Source organism: Coregonus lavaretus, assembly GCF_964263955.1.
Source record: "Coregonus lavaretus genome assembly, chromosome: 20".
NCBI lineage: Eukaryota > Metazoa > Chordata > Actinopteri > Salmoniformes > Salmonidae > Coregonus > Coregonus lavaretus.
In genome coordinates this window covers 4,111,116-4,132,103 of record NC_140007.1, presented here as the reverse complement: position 1 = coordinate 4,132,103, position 20,988 = coordinate 4,111,116, and the positions used below count along the sequence as shown (strand labels likewise).

At 43.0% G+C, this 20,988-nt stretch overlaps 1 protein-coding gene across 5 annotated transcripts in view; it reads right to left on the bottom strand.

Annotated features, from left to right (window-relative positions):
- Nucleotides 1-20,988, bottom strand: part of LOC311147827 (zinc finger protein 512B-like) — a 65,844-nt gene that overhangs the window by 20,172 nt on the left and 24,684 nt on the right. For all 5 annotated transcript variants that reach the window (XM_084184619.1, XM_084184621.1, XM_084184620.1 and 2 more), the window contains 7 exons: nt 19,574-19,653; nt 19,357-19,485; nt 18,933-19,105; nt 18,574-18,830; nt 17,432-17,503; nt 11,254-11,385; nt 10,937-11,064 (listed from right to left, as the gene is read on the bottom strand). In XM_084184619.1, the coding sequence (XP_084040745.1) occupies nt 10,937-11,064; nt 11,254-11,385; nt 17,432-17,503; nt 18,574-18,830; nt 18,933-19,105; nt 19,357-19,485; nt 19,574-19,653 (971 nt within the window). The remainder of the gene's footprint in view (nt 1-10,936; nt 11,065-11,253; nt 11,386-17,431; nt 17,504-18,573; nt 18,831-18,932; nt 19,106-19,356; nt 19,486-19,573; nt 19,654-20,988) is intronic.

Below are 20,988 nucleotides of genomic sequence, written 5' to 3'. Positions count from 1 at the left end.
GAGGGCATTAATCAGAGAGGCAACAAAAAGACCAAAGATAACCCTGAAGGAGCTGCAAAGCTCCACAGCGGAGGTTGGAGTATCTGTCCATAGGACCACTTTAAGCTGTACACTCCACAGAGCTGGGCTTTATGGAAGAGTGGCCAGAAAAAAGCCATTGCTTATAGAAAAAAAATAAACAAACACGTTTGGTGTTCGCCAAAAGGCATGTGGGAGACTCCCCAAACATATGGAAGAAGGTACTCTGGTCAGATGAGACTAAAATTGAGCTTTTTGGCCATCAAGGAAAACGCTATGTTAGGAGTAAACCCAACACCTCTCATCACCCCGAGAACACCATCCCCACAGTGAAGCATGGTGGTGGCAGCATCATGCTGTGGGGATGTTTTTCATCGGCAGGGACTGGGAAACTGGTCAGAATTGAAGGAATGATGGATGGCACTAAATACAGGGAAATTCTTGAGGGAAACCTGTTTCAGTCTTCCAGAGATTTGAGACTGGGACGGAGGTTCACCTTCCAGCAGGACAATGACCCTAAGCATACTGCTAAAGCAACACTTGAGTGGTTTAAGGGGAAACATTTAAATGTCTTGGAATGGCCTAGTCAAAGCCCAGACCTCAATCCAATTGAGAATCTGTGGTATGACTTAAAGATTGCTGGAACCCATCCAACTTGATGGAGCTGGAGCAGTTTTGCCTTGAAGAATGGGCAAAAATCACAGTGGCTAGATGTGCCAAGCTTATAGAGACATACCCAAGAGACTTGCAGCTGTAATTGCTGCAAAAGGTGGCTCTACAAAGTATTGACTTTGAACGGGTGAATAGTTATGCACGCTCAAGTTTTCTGTTTTTTTTTGTCTTATTTCTTAGTTTCATAATAACAAATATTTTGCATCTTCAAAGTGGTAGGGATGTTGTGCAAATCAAATGATACAAACCCCCAAAAAATAAAAAATCTTGGGGAGATGTGAATCGTAGGCTGAACAATTATAGGATATGGACCTAGAAAGCCTGAGTTTATTCAGTAGACCCATTGTGTAACGACCGGTCGTAAAATGATGGTGTAGGGTAGGTTCCATAAGGATAGGTCCCTAGTGGGGGTATTCCCCTGCACGATCTGTAAGAGGGACGAAAGTCCCAGCCGCAGTGGCCGTGAGGCAGTAGAGTGTATGTGGATAGTGATAAAAGTTTGCCTATAAGTTCTGGAGGAGAGCCTCATCCATAGTTAGAAAATAAAGAAGATATTCAAACGTTGTTTGAACATGATTTGAGTGTATTAGCAGTAGCAATAAGGAGAGAGTTTGGTTTATGCCCTATTGGGGCGGGGAACCGTGACAGATTATGTGGAAATAGGAAGTGAACTGTGAATAATTTTGGTAATGTGTGTTGTCAACAACAATGATATTTGAGGCATAACACTGGAATAAGACATTAGGTCATCCGTATTCTCCAGTAGTAATTTGGCAGAAGCTTCAGTATTGTGTCTAATACAAGGTATCAGGTCCAGTGACCAAATTATTAGGTACAGATACCGTAACTACTCTCAGGGAAGTGGATATCACTACCTGAAAAATAGTTAAAATTGGCGTGTATTAGAGTGTGGGTGCGGAGATCTAAACACCCTGGACACCGTCGGGAGAGGCTTCGGAAAAATAACTATTGAAATGGCGACCGGCGGCCCTGATTCTCCCTGTAAACGGGGACTAGAGGAAGAAACTTTCAATAAAGCCATAGAGGCTCTGAAAGAGGCACACGAGCATTCTACCAAATCGGCTCGAATATGAAATAAATTGATCAAACTGGATAAAATTGGTCAGCATTTCCCTGCTGATGGAAAATTCCAATCAAATAAAGAACTCAGAGATGCTGTTGTGGTATGGCACAATGACATCAATGAGAAATCGAAAACTCAATATACAAGGGTTTTGATGTCGGCGTTTCTCAACAGAAGAGTATAACCGATTAAACCAAAATTAGTAGATGTACTCAGCTGCAAAAAGACTGGGTACGTGAGTACATTGATAGAATTTGTTCGTCTGCTTTGATGGCAGGTTTGAAACCTGTTATCAAAATGGCAATTGCGGGGGTAGTGGATGAAATAGAGAAGGATGCTTTGAGAGTGGAATCTAACTCTGCTCACTTCGCAGTCGTGCGAGGGGTTAATATTGCCACGGTGAAAGTCACTAACAGTGGTTTCAATGGCCAAGGTAAGACAAAGAAACAGGGAGGGAAAAGTAGCGAAAAAACATAAAAGCGCAGGGCGACAGATCCCTGTTTAGATGTGGGGCTGTTGGTCAATGGAAGACTGAGTGTAGAATGGTAACACTCTTGAGAGCAGCGGGGCAGGAAACTCCCACATAGCGGTGTATGGCCTCGGTTCTATCGATAGTCATAGTTCTTAGAGATGACAGTTTCTATGTGAAGGGAGACGTAGGAGGCCATGTCTCTCACAACTTTCTAATAGATGCCTGGGATCAAATATCACTGATTCCTTACGTTGAGAAATAGGCTAAAAGTATTACATTTAGCAAGGTAACAGGGGCAGCATCGAAAGCGATACGATTACTACCTGTCTTTAAACATAGGACCAGTAACAATACCCAGATAAGGAGGAAGTGGAGCCGGTTTTGTGGTTGGAGAATCTATGCGAAATGGCAGGGGAATGATTTTTAAGAAGGTAACAAATTAAAATTACCAGGCCAAACACTCCTTGCAAACTCAGAATACATTTTTCTAAATGATTTTTTATCTTGTGAGACATTTTATTTAGTCTTATTCTGAAATAGATTGACATTTTATGTCGTCTTATTCTGAAATAGATTTATAGAATTCACGAAAGGGTGGATGGGTCACGGGAAATTAGATTGGACTTAATATTGTGAATAAGTGTTAGTAGAGTTTTAAAGAAGCAATTCTGTCAAGTGACAGCATTGGGGTTACCAAACCTAGAATGACCTTTTAAAATGTTTGTTGATGAACATGAAGGGCATTGTGGTACGGTGGTTACGGAAAATCATGGGGAAAAGAGAGACCAGTCATATACGGGAGTAAATCGTTAAGACTCGGTGGCGAGATAAATGTTGCCGTGTCTAAGGGTAGTACATGCTAAATGAAGGGCACATAAACGTTGGGGTAGATTAAATCACATGATTAATGATTGGAGGGAGGCCAGTGGACTTTTGGGTTGCTAATTAAGATGTAGCATAGTGAATATTATGAAATGTACACTCTCTCTTCCAGGAGAGGAGGGGGTGTCATTATCTCTCTCTATTTGAAATGATTCCCGAGACTTTTGGCTTGGGGAGAGCGGTTAGTGAAATTCTGCAGTTTTTAAAAGTATAAATTGTTGGTGGTGTTAATACCATGTTTGATTTCTTGAGGGGGGTCTGTTGAATTTGGTTGTAAACTGAGTATGCAGAATGATGGAAATGTTTGAAATGTTTTTTAAATGGTTTCTGAAGTACAGGGACAGAAAATACTTAATGGTGTTGAATGACCTTTGTCCTGACTTTCTGGGGAGGCCTGATCAACCTCACTAGAAATGATAGACATTAGGTGAGATTTAAGTATAATATGAATGAGGGACACCTGTCTCTACTCTATTTTACCATTACCTTATGGGATACAATTAGTTCCTTATGGAGTTATCAAGAGTTGTAATTCTAATTTAATTTGTTATTCTAATTAGTTACTTTTTTATTTAACAGGCAAAAAATTAAAAAAATACGCATGAATCACGATGTGAGTCTTGTGTCCAAAGTGGAAATTACCAAATCCCTGAGGTCCTGGCCCTTTGGTAAATATGCAAATACATTTCGTTCAGTATGCATATCAAAAGGACAAGATATGTTGATAATGGTTGACAGTTACACCAAATGGATTGAGGTTTTCCCCACCTTGAGTGATATGTGTATTGTTGTTTTTGTCGATCTATGTGTATTGCTGTTATTGTTTTGGTTCTTGTTTTTGTCTTTGTTTCGATACAAATCTCACCAGATTGGGTCTGCTGAATGGTGGGGATTTCTCCCTAAGTGTTAGCTCTCTAACTCCCTGACCCGGTAACTCTGCGGTGAGGTCGCAGGTATGATAAGGGAGTATAAGTCAATTTGGAAAATGGTTTCAACAGTGTGTTGTTATGCTCTTTGACTTTTGTCTTAGAGATTTTGGTATTAAGAAATTTGGGAATGTAATCATTTGTAATACGGTGAATAGATGGTCTGGATTGTCAGAATCAGAAATATCTTAAACTGTTGTTTTGCTCTGTCCTCTCTCGAGTCATGGCGAAGGTGAACACAGATGGTGTCTTGATGCATGGGAGGGATAATTTGACCAAGAACAGTTAACCTCAACCCCACTTAACCGGCTGAAGAAATAGCGACAGAGGAGTTCTTTACGGCCCTGTCCTGCACCACTATTACTGAGTCCGAGCCAGCAACCTGTGTACGAGCGGCAGGTGTGCGGCATGAGTCCTGAGACCGTGCATGTGGAGTGAGCATGGAGAGAGATCACGTTCAAACTCCTCTCATGCTGCTGGTGCACAGGAGGGAGAATGGACTGTACAGAATGGTGGTGGCTGCTCAGTCAATATGTTTTCTAGGTGTCGTGGAACATGAGAGTGATCATTGTTCCAAAGGAGGGATTGTTGGAAATTCACTAATTGACACTAATATTTTAGTATGTTTATAACTATAGAAGTGGATTAGTAGTAGTGACTAATGTGTTATGGGTTAGATGGAATGTGACTGGAGCGGGATGGAATATGTGACTGGGGTGGAGATCTGTGTGGCTCATAAATTAAGGAAGGGGTAATAGTGTCTGGGGAAAGATACCACTACTCTATGTATATTGTTACAGGGGATTGTTCATTGGAGAGGAAGGACAGCTAACTGTGCACAATATATAGACTACTATGAAGTCAAGTTGAACGTCACATATACCCAGATCATGGTAAGAGTAGCAGAGATAGTGTTGTCATTTCAGACACTATTGTCAACTTTCAATGAGGGGTTCGTCGAAGAAGGTACAACGCTTGAAAGGAAAGCCACAGATTCCTGTATACAAGAGGCCACATCACCGGAAGGGAAGTTCGCTGTAATAACAGCATCTCCTGAAGAGTGTGATTAAGAAACATGTGACTCAGAGTTTTGTTAGGTTGGATACACCTCCAACGCCACCACAGGACTCACTCCACATGAAGTGGTAACGGGGAGACCGATGGGTGTACCGGGTGCTGTTATTCACGTCACAAATTAGTGATCTGGCAATAATGGGAGAGTATATGTTGTCCTATTGTCAGGAAATGACCCATGCGTTGCAGTGTGTACATTCCCAGGGGAAAGCAACACATGAGGAGCAGGAGATAACCGAGAGCACGGGCTGAATCCTGGAGATCGAGTGTACATCAAGATCCACCAGGCGGGGTTGTTGGGACAGCGTTGGTCTGGATCATACACAGTACTCCAGCGGTAAAATACCACAGCCTGTCCTCGGTGGGTTCACACTTCTCACGTAAAACGAGATCCAGCTGCATAATGGGTGAGCTGGAAGCCAGCATGATAAAGGAAGCGGAGCTAAAGAGAGAGAAGGAGAGTAGATTCCACTGTAGACAAGCAGTTGGGTTGGGTCTGGGAGCTACTTTAACTGCCATAGTTTAGGGGTCAGTTGCTTTATTAGTTAATGTAAAAAGGATAGATGTTGGGGTAATTCTACACTGGAAAACATTCTTAGGGCATTGAAGTGAAACGTACAGTACCAGTCAAAAGTTTGGACACACCTACTCATTCAAGGTTTTCTCTTTATTTTTACTATTTTTTACATTGCAGAATAATAGTGAAGACATCAAAACTATTAAATAACACATATGGAATCATGTAGTAACCAAAATAGTGTTAAACAAATCAAAATATATTTTATATTTGAGATTCTTCAAACAGCCACACTTTGACTTGACGACAGCTTTGCACACTCTTGGCATTCCCTCAACCAGGTTCAACTGGAATGATTTTCCGACAGTCTTGAAGGAGTTACCACATATGCTGAGCACTGCTTTTCCTTCACTCTGCCGTCCGACTCATCCCAAACCATCTCAATTGGGTTGAGGTCGGGGGATTGTGGAGGCCAGGTCATCTGATACAGCACTCCATCACTCTCCTTCTTGGTAAAATAGTCCTTACACAGCCTGGTGGTGTGTTGAGTCATTGTCCTGTTGAAAAACAAATGATAGTCCCACTAAGCCCAAACCAGATGGGATGGCGTATCGCTGCAGAATGCTGTGGTAGCCATGCTGGTTAAGTGTGCCTTGATTTCTAAATAAATCACAGACAGTTCCACCAGCAAAGCACCCCCACACCATAACACCTCCTCCTCCATGCTTTACGGTGGGAACTACACATGCGGAGATAATCCGTTCACCCACACCGCGTCTCACAAAGACACAGCGGTTTGAACCCAAAATCTCAAATTTGGACTCCAGACCAAAGGATAAATTTCCACCGGTCTAATGTCCATTGCTCGTGTTTCTTGGCCCAAGCAGGTCTCTTCTTATTGGTGTCCTTTAGTAGTGGTTTCTTTGCAGCAATTCGACCATGAAGGCCTGATTCCCACAGTCCCCTCTGAACAGTTGATGTTGAGATGTGTCTGTTACTTGAACTCTATGAAGCATTTATTTGGGCTGCAATTTCTGAGGCTGGTAACTCTAAAGAACTGATCCTCTGCAGCAGAGGTAACTCTGGGTCTTCCATTACTGTGGTGGTCCTCATGAGAGTCAGTTTCATCATAGCGCTTGATGGTTTTTGCGACTGCACTTGAAGAAACTTTCAAAGTTCTTGAAATGTTCCATATTGACTGACCTTCATGTCTTAAAGTAATGATGGACTGTCGTTTCTCGTTGCTTATTTGAGCTGTTCTTGCCATAATATGGACTTGGTCTTTTACCAAATAGGGCTATCTTTTGTATACCCCCCCTACCGTGTCACAACACAACTCAAATATAAAATATATTTAGATTTGTTTAACACTTTTTTGGTTACTACATGATTCCATATGTTTTATTTCATAGTTTTGCTGTCTTCACTATTATTCTACAATGTAAAAAATAGTAAATGAATGAGTAAGTGTGTCCAAACTTTTGACTGGTACTGTATATACAGTGCTGAGTTACCTCAAGATGAGGTAAAGTTGATTAAGGCCATCGCACGTGTATATCAGGTGGCCATGGAGGAAGAAGGAGATGTGGAGCGAAGTGAAAATGACATGGCTTGGGATCACCTCTTATAACCTGTGGCCGGATGGGGAAGACTGGGTGAAAGGATGAGGATGTTTTTTAGGGCCTTCATTTTTGTGGAACCCAGCAGAAAAGTATCCTGAAGGCATAGTCAGGTGAAGAGAGATTTGGAATCATCATGTTATCAAACTTCGGGTTGTCTTTGCACATATAATGATGCATAGCTTAACACATTATTAATACTGTTATGTTTTGTGTTTCTTTTTGCTTTTCAAGTCTTGTGCTATCACTCTCTTAGGAACCAGAAGCTGAAAGGGAGGAAGCCAAAAGCTCCAGCTCCAGCTGACATGTTATTATACGAGAGATGGAAATAAGTGTGCCTAGTTTAATTATAGATCAGAGGCCATAAGTCTCAGAGGTGAAAACATAATAATCAATTGTGAATGTTAATCATATGTTATTTCTTGTTCATATTTTATTTTCATTTTTGTTCATTTATAAGTAATTTCCAAGTTTATATAATGTTGAACAGTATGGAGTTAATGTTCAAAAGGGGGACTGATGGGTTCTGACTTATAAAAAGGCAATATCCTCATTCATGTCACTAAGGGAGAGAGAGGAATGCAGGACGTTTACATTGTGTCAGAACATGTTACTGTTAATCATCAGGGATCCTATGGGAAGGAGGAGGGCCACAGTCTGGTACAAGTCAACAGGACAGCCCTGAGTTGGGGAAGAGTGAGGAATTTGGGTCGAGGTCAGGGCAGATGAAGTGACAAAGAACAGGCATCACTAAAGTCCTGTCTAGCAACAGAGATGTATTGGCTGTCCAGATGTGTAAGGAGGAGACTCAGCATAGGAGAAAGGTTTAAATGACAGTGCTTGGTGAATATGTCTTTGTCTGTTCAGCTGTCTGCCCCATTTGGGTGAATAAACTTGGTTTGAGCTTTACTAATCGTCTGAGTTTTTACTCTTTATTTAGAACTGAACAGTAGTAATTTTGCTTAATATTGAGATGTGACAGCTGTCACTCCCCTTACTGTAAGCTTAAATCAAAGTTAAAAATATTTCTCTACAGTCAATGATGCTGCAGCTAGTGTCGTTACCATGGCAATTTCAATGGAGGCACCTAGCCCCAAATTAGCAACGAAATCATAGTGTTCAAAATCTAAATGTTAAAAGTGGAAATGTTTAAATGACAAACACCCAGATCCTATATCTGGAGTTTGTATAGATCGTTTTATTTGAATTAGCTTGTAAAATGATTCCATTTAAAGCACCTCTAAAGTAAATGCTTTAAAAGTATGAGAACAACCATAATTCATACACATACAGTGGCTTGCGAAAGTATTCACCCCCCTTGACATTTTTCCTATTTTGTTTGTATCATTTGATTTACACAACATGCCTACCACTTTGAAGATGGAAAATATTTTTTCTTGTGAAACAAACAAGAAATAAGACAAAAAAACAGAAAACTTGAGCATGCATAATTATTCACCCCCCCCAAAGTCAATACTTTGTAGAGCCACCTTTTGCAGCAATTACAGCTGCAAGTCTCTTGGGGTACGTCTCTATAAGCTTGGCACATCTAGCCACTGGGATTTTTGCCCAATCTTCAAGGCAAAACTGCTCCAGCTCCTTCAAGTTGGATGGGTTCTGCTGGTGTACAGCAATCTTTAAGTCATACCACAGATTCTCAATTGGATTGAGGTCTGGGCTTTGACTAGGCCATTCCAAGACATTTAAATGTTTCCTCTTAAACCACTCAAGTGTTGCTTTAGCAGTATGCTTAGGGTCATTGTCCTGCTGGAAGGTGAACCTCCAGCCCAGTCTCAAATCTCTGGAAGACTAAAACAGGTTACCCTCAAGAATTTCCCTGTTTTTAGCGCCATCCATCATTCCTTCAATTCTGACCATGCTTCACTGTGGGGATGGTGTTCTCGGGGTGATGAGAGGAGTTGGGTTTACGCCAGACATAGCGTTTTCCTTGATGGCCAAAAAGCTCAATTTTAGTCTCATCTGACCAGTGTACCTTCTTCCATATGTTTGGGGAGTCTCCCACATGCCTTTTGGTGAAAACCAAACGTGTTTGCTTATTTTTTTCTTTAAGCAATTGCTTTTTTCTGGCTACTCTTCTGTAAAACCCAGCTCTGTGGAGTGTACGGCTTAAAGTGGTCCTATGGACAGATACTCAAATCTCTGCTGTGGAGCTTTGCAGCTCCTTCAGGGTTATCTTTGGTCTCTTTGTTGCCTCTCTGATTAATGCCCTCCTTTCCTGGTCCGTGAGTTTTGGTGGGCGGCCCTCTCTTGGCAGGTTTGTTGTAGTGCCATATTCTTTCCATTTTTTAATAATGGATTTAATGGTGCTCCGTGGGATGTTCAAAGTTTCAGATATTTCTTTATAACCCAACCCTGATCTGTACTTCTCCACAACTTTGTCCCTGACCTGTTTGGAGAGCTCCTTGGTCTTCATGGTGCCGCTTGCTTGGTGGTGCCCCTTGCTTAGTGGTGTTGCAGACTCTGGGGCCTTTCAGAACAGGTGTATATATACTGACATCATGTGACAGATCATGTGACACTTAGATTACACACAGGTGGACTTTATTTAACTAATTATGTGACTTCTGAAGGTAATTGGTTGCACCAGATCTTATTTAGGGGCTTCATAGCAAAGGGGGTGAATACATATGCACGCAACCACTTTTCCGTTATTTATTTTTTAGAATTTTTTTAAACAAGTAATTTTTTTCATTTCACTTCACCAATTTGGACTATTTTGTGTATGTCAATTACATGAAATCCAAATAAAAATCTATTTACACCAAGGGGGATGAATACTTTTTCAAGGCACTGTAAAGGGACCCATGAACATTCATTTCAGATGAAAAAATGCAAATATCACATGAAAATAAATGGTATAACACCCTTTGGTATCAAATATAAACCATCAAAACGTTATATATTGTTCTTATACACAGCAGCATATACTGTACAGTAATATCTAGATCACGTGTTAAACTCATTCCACAGAGGGCCGAGTGTCTGCAGGTTTTCACTCCTCCCTTGTACTTGATTGATCAATTCAGGTCATTGATTTGTTAGGAACTCCCTCACCTTGGTGTCTAGGTCTTAATTGAAATAACAAAAAACAGCATTCACTCGGCCCTCCATGGAATGAGTTTGACACCCCTGATCTAGATGTTGTCAACTGATATTGACTCAGAGGGCAAGTCAGTTTTTGTATTCAGCACAATTGTTTGAGTGAGCTAGAATCAAGAACAGATGTGACACAGTACCAAGTATAATATTATACAGAAAATGGGGCATATGGATTATGATTTAGGGCAAGTGTCAACTGATATATTGGGGTTTAAGAGTTTCAACAGTGAGTGTGAAACACAATCCTTTATTTAGAGGAATGAAAGCCAGATGTGGCACTGTGGCTAGAGGAGTGGATATAAATGGTGAAGACGGAGGTTCACCTCAAATCAAACTCTGTCATGTCAAATGTATTTATACTTTAGAAGTTGAACAGAGACAGTATATTGTGTGGATATTGTGTGTATCCTGCTACAAGCAGTAAGAGAAATATGCAGGCTGCATTCTCAAATGAAAGGGAAAGATTGGCACTATTTCATTTTAGCTGTGAAAACATCTGTTTAGATTGATTTAGTTCTCTGGTCCAAACACCCTCGGTTTTGATTGACTCACCTTTTGGCAGATCTCCATGTGCTTCTTGAGGCCTGAGACGGTCTTTCTTGTGACAATGGAGCAGGTAGGACACACCACCTCCCCCCGCTCTGTAATGGCATGCTGCCACTGGGCCTCTGCTGGAGTACCTGGGGGATATATCAATCAATCAACTAATCAATCAACCAAGCAATCAACCAATCGATCAATACTTTATATTGTGAAAATTGATCACACAAAGTGGTTCAACGTGTGTACCAGGGAAACATTTGGAAGATGGAATATGTCTTGTCAATCAACAGAAATTCACAAGTAGTCCAGAACAGCCATATTAGTACCAGAGGTGAGGGGTGGTGGGTCTCTCCTGGAGGCTGGACCGGGGTGCTTCCCCTGGGGCTCCTCGCTAAACAAACCCCCTTCTAATCTCTTCACACGACCAGCCTTCAGCTTCTCCTCTACCTTGTTCATACCTGAAACATACAGAATGTATGACTGAGTGTACCAAAGGAGGTTGGTGGCACCTTAATTGGGGAAGACGGGCACTTGGTAATGGCTGGAGAGGAATAGGTGGAAAGGTATCAACAACATCATACACATGGTTTCCATGGTTTCAATGTGTTTGATGCCATTCCATTTGCTCCGTTCCAGACATTATTATGAGCCATCCTCCCCTTAGCAGCCTCTACAAACGTGTGTATATTTTATATATTTATTTTTAATTTCACCTTTATTTAACCAGGTAAGCCAGTTGAGAACAAGTTCTCATTTACAACTGCGACCTGGCCAAGATAAAGCAAAGCAGTGCCATAAAAACAACAACACAGAGTTCCATATGGGGTAAAACAAAACATAAAGTCAAAAATACAACAGAAAATATATATACAGTGTGTGCAAATGTAGCAAATTATGGAGGTAAGGCAATAAATAGGCCATAGTGCAAAATAATTACAATTAGTATTAACACTGGAATGTAAGAGATGATGTGCAAATAGAGATACTGGGGTACAAATTAGCAAAATAAATAACAATATGGGGATGAGGTAGTTGGGTGGGCTAATTTCAGATGGGCTGTGTACAGGTGCAGTGATCGGTAAGGTGCTCTGACAACTGATGCTTAAAGTTAGTGAGGGAGATAAGTCTCCAGCTTCAGAGATTTTTGCAATTCGTTCCAGTCATTGGCAGCAGAGAACTGGAAAGAATGGCGGCCAAAGGAGGTGTTGGCTTTGGGAATGACCAGTGAGATATACCTGCTGGAGCGCATACTACGGGTGGGTGTTGCTATGGTGACCAATGAGCTAAGATAAGGCGGGGATTTGCCTAGCAGTGATTTATAGATGGCCTGGAGCCAGTGGGTTTGGCGACGAATATGTAGTGAGGACCAGCCAACAAGAGCGTACAGGTCACAGTGGTGGGTAGTATATGGGGCTTTGGTGACAAAACGGATGGCACTGTGATAGACTACATCCAATTTGCTGAGTAGAGTGTTGGAGGCTATTTTGTAAATGACCTCGCCGAAGTCAAGGATCGGTAGGATAGTCAGTTTTACGATGGCATGTTTGGCAGCATGAGTGAAGGAGGCTTTGTTGCGAAATAGGAAGCCGATTCTAGAATTAACTTTGGATTGGGGATGCTTAATGTGAGTCTGGAATGAGAGGTTACAGTCTAACCAGACACCTAGGTATTTGTAGTTGTCCACATACTCTAGGTCAGACCCGTCGAGAGTAGTGATTCTAGTCGGGTGGGCGGGTGCCAGCAGCGTTCGATTGAAGAGCTTGCATTTAGTTTTACTAGTGTTTAAGAGCAGTTGGAGGCTACTGAAGGAGTGTTGTATGGCATTGAAGCTCGTTTGGAGGTTTGTTAACACAGTGTCCAATGAAGGGCCAGATGTATACAAAATGGTGTCGTCTGCGTAGAGGTGGATCTGAGAGTCACCTGCAGCAAGAGCGACATCATTGATATACACAGAGAAAAGAGTCGGCCCAAGAATTGAACCCTGTGGCACCCCCATAGAGACTGCCATAGGTCCAGACAACAGGCCCTCCGATTTGACACATTGAACTCTATCTGAGAAGTAGTTGGTGAACCAGGCGAGGCAGTCATTTGAGAAACCAAGGCTATTTAGTCTGCCAATAAGAATGCGGTGGTTGACAGAGTCGAAAGCCTTGGCCAGGTCGATGAAGACGGCTGCACAGTACTGTCTATTATCGATCGCGGTTATAATATCGTTTAGGACCTTGAGCGTGGCTGAGGTGCACCCATGACCAGCTTGGAAACCGGATTGCATAGTGGAGAAAGTACGGTGGGATTAGAAGTGGTCGGTGATCTGTTTGTTAACTTGGCTTTCAAAAACTTTCGAAAGGCAGGGCAGGATGGATATAGGTCTGTAACAGTTTGGATTTAGAGTGTCACCCCCTTTGAAGAGGGGGATGACCGCAGCAGCTTTCCAATCTCTGGGGATCTCAGACGTTACGAAAGAGAGGTTGAACAGGCTAGTAACAGGGGTTGCGACAATTTCGGTGGCTAGTTTTAGAAAGAAAGGGTCCAGATTGTCTAGCCCAGATGTTTTGTAGGGGTCCAGATTTTGCAGCTCTTTCAGAACATCAGCTGTCTGAAATTGTGTGAAGGAGAAGCGGGGGGGGGGGGCATGGGCAAGTTTCAGCGGAGGGTGCTGGTGGCCGGGGTAGTGGTAGCCAGGTGGAAAGCATGGCCAGCAGTAGCAAAATGCTTGTTGAAATTCTCGATTATTGTAGATTTATCGGTGGTGATAGTGTTTCCTAGCCTCAGTGCAGTGGGCAGCTGGGAGGAGGTGCTCTTATTCTCCATGGACTTTACAGTGTCCCAAAACCTTTTGGAGTTAGTGCTACAGGATGCAATTTTCTGTTTGAAAAAGCTAGCCTTTGCTTTCCTAACTGCTTGTGTATAATGGTTCCTAACTTCCCTAAAAAGTTGCATATCGCGGGGGCTATTCGATGCTAATGCAGTACGCCACAGGATGTTTTTGTGCTGGTCAAGGGCAAATTTCAAGTCTGAGGAGAACCAGGGGCTATATCTGTTCTTAGTTCTGTATTTTTTGAATGGGGCATGTTTATTGAAGATTGAGAGGAAATTACTTTTAAAGAACAACCAGGCATCCTCTACTGACGGAATGAGATCGATATCCATCCAGGATACCTGGGCCAGGTCAATTAGGAAGGCCTGCTCGCTAAAGTGTTTTAGGGAGCGTTTGACAGTGATGAGGGGTGGTCGTTTGACCGCGGACCCGTTACGGACGCAGGCAATAAGGCAGTGATCGCTGAGATCCTGGTTGAAGACAGAGGAGGTGTATTTAGAGGGTAAATTAGTCAGGATGATATCTATGAGGGTGCCCATGTTTACGGATTTAGGGTTGTACCTGGTAGGTTCGTTGATAATTTGTGTGAGATTGAGGGCATCTAGTTTGGATTGTAGGATGTCCAGGGTGTTAAGCATATCCCAATTTAGGTCACCAAGCAGTACAAACTCTGAGGATAAATGGGGGGCAATCAATTCACATATGGTGTCCAGGGCACAGCTGGGGGCTGAGGGGGGTCTGTAGCAAGCGGCAACAGTGAGAGACTTATTTCTGGAAAGGTGGATTTTTAGAAGTAGAAGCTCAAACTGTTTGGGCACAGACCTGGATAGTATGATAGAGCTCTGCAGTAGATTGCAACTCCACCCCCTTTGGCAGTTCTATCTAGACGGAAAATGTTGTAGTTGGGGATGGACATTTCGGAATCCTAAGCCAGGATTCAGACACTGCTAGAACATCAGGGTTGGCAGAGTGTGCTAACGCAGTGAATAACTCAAACTTAGGAAGGAGGCTTCTGATGTTAACGTGCAGAAAACCAAGGCTTTTACGGTTACAGAAGTCAACAAATGATAGCTCCTGGGGAGTAGGAGTGATACTGGGGGCTGCAGGGCCTGGGTTAGCCTCTACATCACCAGAGGAACAGAGGAGGACTAGAATAAGGATATGGCTAAAGGCTTTAAGAACTGGTTTTCTAGTGCGTTGGGTACAGAGAATAAAGGGGGCAGATTTCCGGGCGTTGTAGAATAGATTCAGGGCATTATGTACAGACAAGGATATGGAGGGATATGAGTACAGTGGAGGTAAACCTAAGCGTTGGGTAACAATGAAAGAGATAGCATCACTGGAGTCACCGATTGAGCCGGTCTCGGCGTGTATGGGAGGTGGAACAAAGGAACTATTTGAGGCAGTTTGAGAGGGACTTGGGGTTCTACAGTGAAATTGTATAATAAGAACTAACTGGAACAGCAATAGGCAAGGCATATTGACATGGGAGAGAGGCATAAAGCAATCACAGGTGTTATTAGAGAGAGCTAAGACAACAACTGGTAATGGAGATAAAGTTTGGGCTGAGGCTAAACAGATAAACAGGACAGGGTACCGTGTAAAGGAACAGTCCAGCAGGCATCAGCTGTGCAGCTGAGTGATCATAAGGTCCAGTGAACAGCAATATGTGAGTCCGAGAGCAGTTCGAATTGGTGCTACAACACAGCAAGCAGGAAGCACGGCTGTTGTTTGCGTGTGCTAGCGGGCCGGGGCTAGCAGATGGATCTTCGTGGTCGTCGCAACGGGAAGCCTATTGAAACCACAGACGATTACGTCGGCAGACCAGTCGTGATGGATCGGCGGGGCTCCGTGTCGACTCTAGGATGTCCCGTCCGGTTGACAGAGAGGTAGATAGCCGGGAGATGTGCCTGACTCAAGGCTAGCTCAAGGCTGATTAGCCAACAACAACGTTCATTTTGGATGCCGCTAGCTAGTTGCGATTATCCAGTGTTAAAGGTCCAGTGATTCAGTGATTCCAGCAAAGATCCGATAGTCGATAACGCGCTGTGCAGACAGTGCAGACTGGCCGATAATAGTCCAGGCTAGAGCTGGCTGGTAGGTAGTGCAGGCCACGGACAATGGTGAAAAACCGCTAACGGTGGCTAATAGCAAGTAGCTAGTTAGCTGGTTAGCTGGCTACTCCCGTCCGGTAGACAGAGAGGTAGATAGCCGGGATATGGGCCTGCTCGAGGCTAGCTCAAGGCTAACTGGTGCTTGCTTCGGGGGCAGTGGTGATTAGCCTACAGCAACATCCATTCGACATCCATTCGGTTGTGGCTAGCTAGTTGCTATCCGGTGTTAAGGTCCAGTGATTCAGTTATTCCAGCAGAAAATCCGATGTTCTGGGTGAAAACCGCTAACGGTGGCTAATAGCAAGTAGCTAGTTAGCTAGTTAGCTGGCTGGCTAGTTTCAACTGGAGATTCTAGATAAAGGTGAGTAAATAATACAATCTGTTCCACATTGAGTGAGGCGGGTTGCAGGAAAGTATATTTTGTAGATGGATGAAAAGTGTGATAGGGAAATATATACGTAAAATACAAAAAACTGGCTATTTACATGGACACACAAGAGAACCCGACCGCACTGCTACGCCATCTTGGAAAGTGCATATGAGTGCATATGTGCATGTGTACATGGGTCAGGTTCAGTAAAGTGAAAAAGGTAATCAGAGCTCATGACATTTACAGTCAGAGTTAAAGTTAAAGAGAACCTAGAACTGCAGAGATTAAGTTAGTCTGAGCAGTATGACACCAGGACAATTACAGAGTAATACCCTTTATTTATCAGCTGCATTTCACAGGGGGAAACTAATGGGGATGTAGAATGAGAGAGCGAGGGAGGGAACGAGAGAAAGAGAGGATGTTGCTGACTAAGAGGAGTATATAAAGAGAAAAGCTGATTCCTGAACAATAAAAATTAACAAAAGAGTTGTAGCGAGAGAGATGAGGTAGGGATATGAGAAACACATAGAAAGAGAGAGAGATAGTCGTGTAATGTGTAGTGCTGTGTGAGTCACTGAGCTTAGAGAAAAGTGGTGCTGAGAAAGAGAGAAAATGTGTCAGAATGAGAGTATGAGACTGACTCACTGAGTCTCTGTACTGAGTCATGATATAAAACACCTCGACAGTTCCAACACATTAACAGAGAGCGAGAGCGCGAGAGAGGCCACTACTATTAAGACAAACTAAGGGGATGGGGACTCTCAGATGCCTACACTCTTAGAAAAAAGTGTTCCAAAACGGTTCTTTGGCTGTCCCCATAGGATAACCCTTTTTGTTTCCAGATAGAACCCTTTTTGGTTCCAGGTAGAACTATTTTGGGTTCCATGTAGAATCCTCTGTGGAAAGGATTCTACATGGAACCAAAAAGGGTTCTTCAAAGGGTGCTCAGTTGGTAGAGCATGGCGCTTGCAACGCCAGGGTTGTGGGTTCGTTTCCCACGGGGGGCCAGTATGAAAATGTATGCACTCACTAACTGTAAGTCGCTCTGGATAAGAGTGTCTGCTAAATGACTAAAAATGTACATGTAAAATAGTGTAGTCAACCCAAATCACCCAGTAGTGGTCTGGTGAGTGAGTTCCCCCTACTTTTATTTCAAGCATGAGTGAGAGAAGCTGTGAGAAGAGATACGCTGAGGGGTCTACCTTTCAGTCCGAACGTCCCCGAGATAGAGGGCTGCTCTCCAGTGAACTTCTTAGGAGTTTTCTGCTTCCGTCCTGGCTCAAGAGGAGAACAGAGAGCAAGAAACCGTCAAACACATGGGCCCCCATTTCCACTGGACTTCTAACTGTACCCTCACAATGCAACAAAAAGTAGAACCCGACCGGTAAGGGATTTTTGGGTCCGATAGCGATTTTAGGGAGGCTGACAAGTTTTTTGCTCCGCTCATACATAATTTTTTTATATACAGGTATTTTTAAATTGTGATTTATCAGGGGGTGCTACCTCACGCGGATATGCCAGACAGTAACAGCGTTATTTTTGTATCAAGGATGAGTGTTCACTTTGGCGCCAGTCCAGTGTTTGCACTTAAGTAGCACAGATTGCTAGCTAACTAGGCTAATTACCTTGCTGGCTAGATAGAGCCTAACTACATTAACGTTAACTAGTCTAATCAAATCAAATTTAATTTGCCACATGCGCCGAATACAACAGGTGTAGACATTACAGTGAAATGCTTACTTACAAGCCCATAACCAACAATGCAAAGTAAAACAAATAAAAAAAGTGTTAAGCAAAAAAAATTAAAGCAAATAACTAAAGAGCAGCAGTAAAATAAAATAACCGTGGGGAGCCTATATACAGGGGGTACCGATGCAGAGTCAATGTGCGGGGGCACCGGCTAGTCGAGGTAATTGAGGTAATATGTACATGTGGGTAGAGTTAAAGTGACTAAGTGAGAATGTGATGAGAACAGGGCTGCTTCCTTGGTGAAGTGTACTTTTGATTATTTACGTATTCAAATATGCTGTCACTGACTGTGGCAAGCTACTTGTCCCACCAAACTATTTTAAGATGCATGCACTAACTGTAAGTCGCTCATTGACAAAAATGTAAACATTTAAAATGTATCTTCAGGAAACAATTGAAAAAGTATAAAAATGACAGCAAATGAGCAGATGTATTTGTTCATTCTATGTATATAATATCCGCGTTTTATCTGTGGAATAAAGACTGATACAAATATTTATGTGAAAGGCTAATATTGGCCGATAATATTGGTCAACCGATTTATCGGTCGGGCTCTAACAAAAATATCATATTACTCATCATATTTTAATCTTACTGTGCCTTGTCCTCTCAGGGTCTTCATTGGGGTATGGTGGGGGCAGGCTGCTCCCCTCACCTTCGCTCTCGCTGCCCCCCGGGGTGTTGGGGGAGGTGTCAGATGAGGAGACCTGCTGCTGAGGGGGCTGGGGGTGTGTGTACTGTTTCCTCTCTCCCCTCTGGGGGGCACACTCCCCGTTCTGGGAGGGACTAGACACCTCCTGGGTCTTCTTGACTTTGAAGAACACAGGCGACGGTGGAGTGTTCTCAATAGGCCTGGACAGAGAAGACACATTGGTACAATCTAATCATAGGTAGGCCTACCTACAGTATGTAGGTAAGCTGTGTCTTACGGTGAAAATCCCTGACCCATGTCACCTTTTCTTGGCGGTCCACTTCACGGGGGTCTTACGTAGTTTGGGCTCAGCCTTGGTCTCGATGGTAGCCCTCTCGGGGTGGTTCCACAGCTTGTGCTTTTGGAGGCGGACCTTAGTGGGAAACACCGCCTTACAGTCCGGACAGCCATGACTCACCTTTTCCGCTAGGGTCACCTGAGAGACACAGTAAGAAAGAGGGATGAGGTCAAATAGAGAATGGGAAAGATATTGATACATCTAAAGTACAACATCTAATTCAACAGGTGTACACATTGACAATAAATATACAGACACCCTCGAAGATAGTGGGGGACAGATAGAGAAGGTGGGGGTGGGGCGAGATGGAGGAGGTGAGGAGGGACGATGCGGGAGAGCAGAAGGGGTGAGGAGAGAGAAGATGTGGTGAGTAGAGGGTCATGTCTTACCCCCTGGCAACGTTGGTAGTGGTATTTGAGACCGTAGATGCTGGGGAACTCTAACCAGCAGCCTGAACACGGACACTTTACCCTGGGACTCTTCTTAAACTCCTCCTTCCACTGGACCATCATGTTAGCCTGCAGAGAGGGGGAGAGATGATATATATACATGCCTTTCACACACACCCCTAGGAAGTAGGGATTAGAAGGGATAGTAGATACTCACAGGGATACTCTTGAGCTCCTGTACTTCAGCTGTGGGACGCCCCTTCTTCTTTCCCTCCCCTCTTTCACTACAGGGTGTACCTGAGAGAGAGAGAAAAAGAGAGGGGTGGGGGAGATAGATAACTATTTACTGTATCATTGGTTCAATTCACAACCAAAACAGCTCCCTCCTATCACAGGCATAGAAGAGAACACAGCAGATTTAGATCACATCCACGTTTTTCTTTTTTATCAGTGTTTGTACCAATTACTGTGGAACAAAGCATAGATGGAAAACACTTGATAGTAGTGATGGGGGAAAAAATTAGATCCAGTTACACTACAGGTCAAAAATTAGAGAACACCTACTCATTCAAGGGTTTTTCTTTATTTTTACTATTTTCTACATTGTAGAATAATAGTGAAGACATCAAAACTATGAAATAACACATATGCAATCATGTAGTAACCAAAAAAGTGTTTAACAAATCAAAATAGATTTTATATTTGAGATTCTTCAAATAACCACCCTTTGCCTTGATGACAGCTTTGCACACTCTTGGCATTCTCTCAACCAGCTTCATGAGGTAGTCATCTGGAATGCATTTCAATTAACAGGGTTGCCTTCTTAAAAGTTAATTTGTGGAATTTCTTTATTTCTTAATGCGTTTGAGCCAATCAGTTGTGTTGTGACAAGGTAGGGGGGGTATACAGATGATAGCCCTATTTGGTAAAAGACCAAGTCCATATTATGGCAAGAACAGCTCAAATAAGCAAAGAGAAACGACAGTCCATCATTATTATAAAACATGAAGGTCAGTGAATACTGAACATTTCAAGAACTTTGAACGTTTCTTCAAGTGCAGTCGCAAAAACCATCAAGCGCTATGATGAAACTGGCACTCATGAGGACCACCACAGGAATGGAAGACCCAGAGTTACCTCTGCTGCAGAGGATAAGTTCATTAGAGTTACCAGCCTCAGAAATTGCAGCCCAAATAAATGCTTCACAGAGTTCAAGTAACAGACACATCTCAACATCAACTGTTCAGAGGGGACTTTGTGAATCAGGCCTTCATGGTCGAATACCTGCAAAGAAAACACTACTAAAGGACACCAATAAGAAGAAGAGACTTGCTTGGGCCAAGAAACACGAGCAATGGACATTAGATCGGTGGAAATGTGTCCTTTGGTCTGGACCGCTGTGTCTTTGTGAGACGCGGTGTGGGTGAACGGATGATCTCCGCATGTGTAGTTCCCACCATATAGCATGGAGGAGGAGGTGTTATGGTGTGGGGGTGCTTTGCTGGTGACATTGTCTGTGATTTATTTAGAATTCAGGGCACACTTAACCAGCATGGCTACCACAGCACTCTGCAGCGATACACCATCCCATCTGGTTTGTGCTTAGTAGGACTATCATTTGTTTTTCAACAG